We start from the raw sequence: 8,571 nt of genomic DNA on the forward strand, positions 1-8,571 counted from the left end.
ATTAGGTTTGTTTGTTAGATGAATCCTCACCTAGATGTTCACTGTCTTCTAGTGCTTAGTCCATGTTCATCATAGCTGTATATCATTCAAATGTCAATTGTAAAGGAATTCTCCAGAGTTTTTTTGTTTTTCTTCACAAACCTAATTTTATCTGTAGCATATGCAATACATGTGATTACCACAAACAAGCATGTTGATTTTTTTTTTTTTACTGGACTGAGAAAAGAACTGAAAGCATATTGATTCAAAACTACCTTAGAAGGCTAAGGGAAGCTGTTGAATTCTGTGTGTAAAGATTAATAATACATAAATATACCACCTCATCGCAGCTCTGAAGATAGTACCAGGTGTAACTGAAATCGCAGGTTTTTCTCGAATGTTCTCGTTTCTCTAGTAATAGCTCTTTCATAGGGACTCCTGGGGCATTAGGACCCACACAGACCACAGGGTGAGTACCCCCAGCTGGCTTCCCTAATATCACTGCTAATACCAGCAGCAACCTCAGTTTTCCCCATGAGGTCTCCCATCCAGGTACTGGCCATTCTCAACCCTGCTTAGCTTCAGTTGGAAACCACACGAGAACTGCTGGGTGATATGGCTCTGTTACTGTCTTGGGCTTGCGTCCCATCCAGGGTGTATTCCTGCCTCGCACCTAGTGTTCCCGGGATAGGCCCCAGACCAACCTAACTCTGAAAATGATAAAACAGTTATTGAAGGTGAATGAATGAAAAACGGGTTACTTAACAAACATCTAATCGCTGATTTGGTGAAGGGTTCTGCAATCAGATGTTTATTTAACATTTATAGACGGAGTCTCCACTGTCAACACTTTGACACTGTCAAAGCACATCATACCACCTCGTCTTAGATTATTCTCATGTAACCCCCATGTAACCTCCAAGTGTTTTATTGGTATTAAATTGGTATTTATTTATATTAACAGTTGCCCTCAGGCATCCATTGTAATTGAGTTTTAAATAAAATATCTTTCTTTCATTCCTCAGTACAAGAAAAAAAAAAAACATGTTGAAATTGTTTGTGATAATTGCACATACATTCAAACTGGAGTATTCTTTAAAGCCCCGCTTTGAAAATGCTGCAACTGGCAGCCGCTCGGATTAAATCCTGCTGCTTTAGTTGCGCTTTCTGATTGGAGCTGAAGTTCCACTGACTACATTAAGTGGCTATCAGCTGTTGAGTGTTCACTTACTGACGTCTTTTGGGACATTTCAGAAATTAGGACCACCCATGAATGCCAAAGTCGAGTATCTGGACTTGGACCTGGACCCTGGCAAATCCACTCGAAAGGTGCGAGAATAAATTCAGTTCAGTTCAATTCAATGTTATTTGTATAGCGCTTTTAACAAGTGGATACAAAGCAGCTTTACAGAAATCGATCAATTCTGGATATAAATAAAAAAATGTATGAACCTGTCAATGATGAAGTAAACTTTCAAGTTTGTGCCCACTTTAATAATAATAATAAAAAAAATGCCACAGATTTATGTGTGGCATCATTGCTGTAGCTGCTAGATCTGTTTAGATTGTAGTAGGATTATAGGCATTAGGGATAATTCCTTACATCACTTACGATTAGGAATTTCCGATTCAATTGTGGATTCATGTGTCCTCCTTCTTGCTGTGCAGAGCAACGGGGCAGGCATGGGAGTGTCAGATGAGCGGGTAGATTACGTGGTGGTGGACCAGGAGCGCACTCAGGCCCTAAAAAGCACCAGAGAGGCATGGAGCGATGGCCGGCAGTCCACTGAGAACGACACCCCCTCCAAAGGGCCCAAGTGAACCCTTGGCCCCTCCTCCTTCCCTCTGATCCATCTGGTTTCTGGGCTGGAGATGGGGTGCGGTGCAGGAGTAGAAGACATGCCTCGATCTGCCCCTACTATTCATCTAGATTATACTGTGAGAGAGAAGCCGGTTCAGTTCCCACATCAGCTGGTTTACACTGCCACCTGGCTGAGGGAAAGGCAACTGTGTGGAGGAGAGCTGGGCTTCCAGAGTGCCGTCTATAAGCTGAGAGACAATTTCTACTCTACTGTGTGTTGGGAGCTGAAGGAACTGCTAAACATCACTGATTTAGAGCCCTATGAATACTTTTGCTAACAGAACAGCAATATACTTTCATTTGTATCAAGTGGACACTTGCTGCTTCACTTAGGGTTTTTTTTTTTTTGTGGGTATATAGCCTGGGTTTTAATTCCACCTGTGTTCATTCACATTCATGGAGTGAAATGTTATCTTCTAGTTTGATTAGCATTTCTGAGTTTACCACCAAACAACTGTCTGCTTTTCCTGTTCACACAACTGCCATAGTCAGGTTACAGGAAATAGATTTTTTTTTTTTCTTCAGGAAGCATTCACTTTTATCCAGTTCCTTGATAATCTGAAGCTTTGGTACCTCTTGGTTTCTTTCATTTTATTTTATTTTTTTAAAGGGGGGGGGGGTGTTCAGTGTTACCCACTAGAGCATTTGCAAGGTATTGAATGCCATGGAGAAAGAAAGAAAAAAAGCCACAAGAAAGAAGAAGAAGAGCATCACAGTGGCAAATAGGACTGCTAAACTGACTGTATAAAGTGTTATGTATATTAAATAAAGTGTCCTTTGTATTGAATGTGTGAGCTGTAAAGGCTTTGGTGTGGCCTCTGCCGGATAGAAGTCTGCACTCTCGGAAAGCAGGAGCTGTGACCGCTGTTTTTATTTCAGTGCAAGGTAACAAAACTAAAGAGCAGAAGTCAGGTACTCACCAAAAGGATTAACACAGCAGTTCCTTCCTAAATTATTTTTATTTCTGTTGTTTTTTTTTTCTTTCTTTACTTACACATGATGAGATTGATGTTGTAGTTCACTCATTATTGTACTGCAATTTCAGCAGCCTGTGATAAATGTTCTGATCAGCTTCTTTTTTTTTTTTTTCTTTTTTTTTTTTTATATATCTGCTGTATATGATGCCTTCTTTGGGAAAAGAGAATCCAGTCAGGATGTTTCAGAAGTTGTATATTGATCCCGCATTCCTTTTGTGACTGGTCCTTTGATATATTTTATTGCCACTTTGATAATTTATTTCAGATGGATTTCCACAGTTTCTGGAGACTAATTGCCTTATTACAAACTTTACTGTGTGAATGTTGTACATACGACCGGATGTGTAATTTCAGCATCAAAGTTAGAGAGACTATGTAAACTTTTATCATGTGTGTAACAAATACTTTTACTAACTATCAATTTCTTAGGCCAAGGAGACATGGACATGGACACCGTCAGTGGCTTTTGCTGTATATACATGCACAAACTTCCTTTTTAAATTCAAATCTCCATCTTTACTGCCTGCTTTTTGTTCAGCCTTGTTTTTAAGGTGCATTATGTGGCCAGATAAACCTCAGATTTTCTTCATGCTTTATATCTTTTTTTTTTCTTTTTTTAATGAATCAAAAAGAAATGTGCATTTTAAAATAAACTCCATTTAAAAAAAAACAAAAACAAACAAACATTCATTATAACATAACTGACTCCAAGTTTAGTCGCAAGTTTTATTATGGTGGTGTCATTTCTATCATCTAAATTAAACATGGATCAAACTAAGAAGATATTGCTGACCTAACATGTTCAATTTTACACTTTAAATCTACAACTTCATACATTTTACATTCTGATGAAATACACATTTTGAGTGACCAGTGATTTTTATTTTTAAAATCGCGAGTTTACAGATATAAGCTGATGTTTGATTGATTTTATCTTTCTGAGACAAGAAGGTGCACTCACACAGCTGGTTACGCTCTATAGTGCTATTATGGCACCTAGTCTAGTGCACACAGTGTGTCTATGACTTGTAGAAACACTTATTTTGTAAGATATACTGCATAGATTGGGATTATGGGGGATTATGGACAGCATAATGTTTGTACATTAGAAATGCATGTGCACCACTGTGGCCTTGTTTCCTGCTCAAAAGGATGAGGAAAAATGTGTCTCCCTTTTCCAGTGCTGAATGTTTTGGGTAGCCCTGCAGTGAACTGGTGTCTCAGCCAGGGAGTGTTCCCGGGATGAGTTTTGGAATAATCGTGACCCTGAATGGGATGAACGGTTGCATGAGATGAATGAATGAAAGAATGTTCTACTGTATATCGGTGCACAGCATTTACCACCTCTAGATAAGTGACCACCACAGAACCAGGACCACTTCAGATTAGATATTACATGGGTAGTACACTGGCTCTGAGGACTTGCATGCTATTTAATGTATGTAACAGTGCTACAGGTGTATCAAGCATACCAGCGTTTGAGGTTTACTTCCACAAATCTGAGTCAAAAACAATTATAATTAAAGCTGCAAGCAGCGATGAATGGGCCCTCGAACCCAGGTGCACATTGGGGCTGCTCTGCCAGGGGAATGCTATTCCACTTTTTTGGCACTTTTTAGCACTTGTATGTTGTTAGGCGTGTATCACAATGTAAAACATGTAATTTCCGGTTGACAGCAGGCAGGTGGAGCTATTATTATAACTGAATCTTGGCATTTAGATGTTCTCAGGCCATGTATTCATATCAAACATGAAATTTGAAGCAGCTTGAAAATTGTATGCTTGAGTTAGAACTTATAACTAATCTTCCTGTTTACATTACATTTACATTTATTCATTTAGCAGATGCTTTTATCCAAAGCGACTTACAAATGAGAAAATACAAGCAAAGCAGTAATAGCATGCTTTAGCATGTTGCTAGCATGTTTAGAATTTGCTGGCATATTTTTATATGTTGCTAGGAATACATTCATGTAAAACATGTCACTTCCAGTTGCCAGCAGGTAGTGGTATAATGATAAATTAATATTGGCATGTAGATGTCTTCAGGACATACATCCATCCATCCATCTTCTATACCGCTTTATCCTTTTCAGGGTCACGGGGAAACCTGGAGCCTATCCCAGGGAGCATCAGGCACAAGGCGGGGTACAGCCTGGAGCAGATCCAATAGGGCTTTGCACCAGTGGTGCTCGGGCCCTAATAATAATAATAAATGGAGCAGACCCAATAGGGCTTCACACCAGCGGCGCTTGGGCCCTAATAATAATAAAAAATGGAGCAGATCCAATAGGGCTTCGTACCATCGGTGCTCGGGCCTCAGTTATGCAGTTATAAATGGACAGTAATAGAGGACTTGCATGTAAAAGAAGCATAGCCTGATGGTCCACAATTTTATTGTTTTGTTTCAGTGGTGGAAACAACAACCCACCATTATCAAAGTTATGTCTATAAATATATCAATCTAATGCCAACTATTAATATGATTAGGTGAGTGGAAATGTCTCTAGCTCCAGTACATAGCAAAATATTATTGTACTCTCAAGTGCAAAATGATTGTAAATTTAAGTGAATGAATCTGTACTAAGGGGGTCTATGAAATATTTCTTTATAGTTTAAAGCAACCCTGACTGTAAAACTGCTGCTCGAACTATATTCTGAGAAATAAAATGGCTAAACTGTACCTTTGTTGCTGGAGTTGTACCACCAAGGATAGACCTTTTGTACCTTTAGTATGTATCTTTGCCTTGAAAATGGGAATATAGTATTACCTTTAAATATAATTGGTGCGTGACGGGCATGCAAGGAATGTGAGGACCACTCAATTCTTTAATCTTATCTGTGTCTTATCTGCTATAGAAAGCTCTACTTCTCCTCATCACCTTCTTCTCCTTTATTTAATCTATTATTTTCTGCTCGACTAACCCAGATCTGGCTCTGAGTTAATCCAAGAACCACTCATGCATAGTGATGTGCTCAATGGTGGGCTGTTTTCTTAGGTCTTGCTGCAGGCATCACAGTAACAGAGGTTTTCAGGCTATTTGTGAAATAACTTTTTAACCACCTGCAGCATGATGACTGGAGCCAGGGGTTCACACAGCAGGCAGTTCTGATGCGTGCACAACTTTTAGACGTCCATACAGTTCCTGGGGCACTCAAAGACCAAAATGTAACAGTTGTAGCACCACTCAAAGAGCTCTGGAACATGCTCACAACAAGGTGGCTTATATGCCATTTTCATTAAAGCCACCTCTAGAAGGAGTGTGCTTGTTTCTCCAGGTGTAAGGGTTGGTGATCTTGGATGGGAATCAAAACCAGGTTGTGGTGGTAATGACCCAACAACATAACCACTGCTCCACAGGCTAGGCTGGACACAATTGTAGAGATAGGGGGATGAAATAGAAGGTTTTTTACTTCAGACCAACAAAAGATCAGACAATACAACCATAAAACAGATGAGACCTGCAGCAAGACTCAGTGGCAACAGGCACTGAGGTTTCAGTGAGCACAGTAAGCCAGAAGGTACTAAACGCAGAAGGTTTCCATGCCAGAACTCCAAGGCGTACACCACTACTGACCCAAAAGCACAAGAAAAGTCAGCTCAGATTCATATGAATGAGCCACAGAAGTTTTGGGATTCTGTTCTGTATAATGATGAAACAAAACTGGAAGATTTTGGCACGATGGATCAGCGGTGTGTCTTGAGGAAGAAGAATGAAGAAAGAACACTCTGTCCACACTCAAGCATGGTGGTGGCTCGGTGATGCTCTGGGGCTGCTTTGCATCCTCTGGCACTGGAAACCTGCAGCGTGTGGAAGGCAAGATGGATTCATTGAAGTATCAGGAAATCCTAGGAGAAAACATCATGCTGTCTGTGAGGAAGCTGAAAATTGGACATCATTGGATCTTCAGGACAATAATCCCAAGCATACCACAAATTCCACCCAGGCTTGGTTGCAGATGTCCTGGAAGATTCTACAGGGCCCTCACAGTCACCTAACTTGAACCCCATAGAAAATCTCTGGTGGATTTTTAAGAAGGTGGTTGCAACACACAAACCCAAGAATATTACTTAACTGGAGGCAATTGCTCATGAGGAGTGAACGCGGCCAGAAGCCATGCATCTCGTTTGCAGCAGGTCATAACAGCAAAAGCGTGCTCTACTAAGTACTAAAGATGCTTGTCATGGAGGGGTTGAATAATTTTGAAACTGGAGAAATCATTATAAGTTACATTTTCAGTTGAATTTGGGGAAACCACTTGAAGCATTCGTTGTGTTGAACTATTTCAATTGCTTTTGTTTGATTTGTTCATTGCAAACAGCTGAAAGTCTGCACATTTTGCTATGAGGGATGAATCATTTCGATTGCAACTGTAAATAAACTGATGACAATGAATCTGATAATTATGAAGCTGTCATTTAAGAAGCTGCCGATAACCCAATGCTGATGATGCTGACGATGACTCTCTTGACTGTATATCACACACTGAATTGTAATTCATAGGTGACATTCATCTGCCTCCCATCTGCTCCATAGACAGAACCAAAACTTCCATGCTCCAGCAGCTTTCCAAAGTGTGTCAGGAAATAAGCTTGCTCTTTTTTTTATTTTTATTTATTCATTTTTTTTTTTTTTTTTTATAAAACCATGAAGTACTTGGCAATGAGTTAGATCAGGGGTTGGCAGTCTTCTCTGGAAAGGGCTGGTGTGGGTGCAGGGTTTCATTCCAACTTATATTGAGAATTACTGCCAAAACGTCATGCTCAGCACTGCACATGCATTAAATAAACTATCAGAAAAAAGGGTACTAAGGGTACTGTATCATTTCTTGTCACTGGGGTGGTACCATTATGGTACATCCTTTATGCTTTTATAATTTATCTTATACCTAGAAATGTGCATGTAATATACCAGGGGTGTCATATATACTGTACAGCCCACCAAATAATTTTAGAATATTTGTTCTAAATGGTCTTTTGGACTGTAATGGGCTCATTGCAGAAACTTTTCCATGGTCTTAGTACTGCTCCGATATGTCTGGTTATTTCAATGTCAATGGTATTTTACATTTGGTCTCTGCAAGAGTAGTAAATAGTTTTCCAAAATAACTAAATTAGGGGTTTCACAGTAATGGGGGTGAATAGTTATGTACTTGCAATTTTATTTTTTTTAATCGTAAATACTTTTGAAAATTATATTAGCCCCCCATTCCAATCCTATTCTAGTAAAATAGCATACATTTGATCAACTTAGCTAATATTCTAGCTAACAAGATATGTAAATTTTATTGAAACTATTTTGAACAATACAGATAACTAATACTAGATGCATAATTTAATTGTGCAATCAGTGAAGTAAATATGACACATTTTAACATTATATAGGCTAAAAAGTGATGTTTGAGGAGAACACGGAATAGGGAACCTGATAATGGCTGGGACGTCTTGAGCTTTTCACACACTAACCAACACCTTTTTACCAAGAGTTCGTTGCTGAGGTATAACCAAAATGACATCAGTGTTCACAACCATTTTAATTTATATCATAGCCAATCAAAAACAAAACAAAAAAAATCAAATGAAAGAGCGAACAATGACAGTAATCAACTTGTAGTTTTGGGGAAAACAAATTAGATGCAATAAATGTACAGTATAATGCAAAACATGTTTCAAATCTAATTGTACCAGTTTAGTACCCTTTCATCATCATCATCATCATCTGTAAATCCCTTTATGATTCTAGTGCTAGCCTT

General features: G+C 39.0%; 1 protein-coding gene across 8 annotated transcripts in view; it reads left to right on the top strand.

Annotated features, from left to right (window-relative positions):
• The window catches only part of gab1 (GRB2-associated binding protein 1), a 78,368-nt gene extending 69,894 nt beyond the window's left edge, over window positions 1-8,474 (top strand). For 7 of the 8 annotated variants that reach the window (XM_053622050.1, XM_053622051.1, XM_053622053.1 and 4 more), the window contains 2 exons: window positions 1,234-1,308; window positions 1,648-8,474. In XM_053622050.1, the coding sequence (XP_053478025.1) occupies window positions 1,234-1,308; window positions 1,648-1,800 (228 nt within the window). In that variant the 3' untranslated portion in view covers window positions 1,801-8,474. Of the gene's footprint in view, window positions 1-1,233; window positions 1,309-1,647 lie in introns of those variants that run through there. The other variant, XR_008385625.1, reaches the window with a different exon arrangement.
• The last annotated feature ends 97 nt before the right edge of the window (window positions 8,475-8,571 follow it).

The sequence above is a fragment of the Ictalurus furcatus genome, chromosome 3, assembly GCF_023375685.1.
Source record: "Ictalurus furcatus strain D&B chromosome 3, Billie_1.0, whole genome shotgun sequence".
In the NCBI taxonomy this organism is placed as follows: Eukaryota; Metazoa; Chordata; class Actinopteri; order Siluriformes; family Ictaluridae; genus Ictalurus; species Ictalurus furcatus.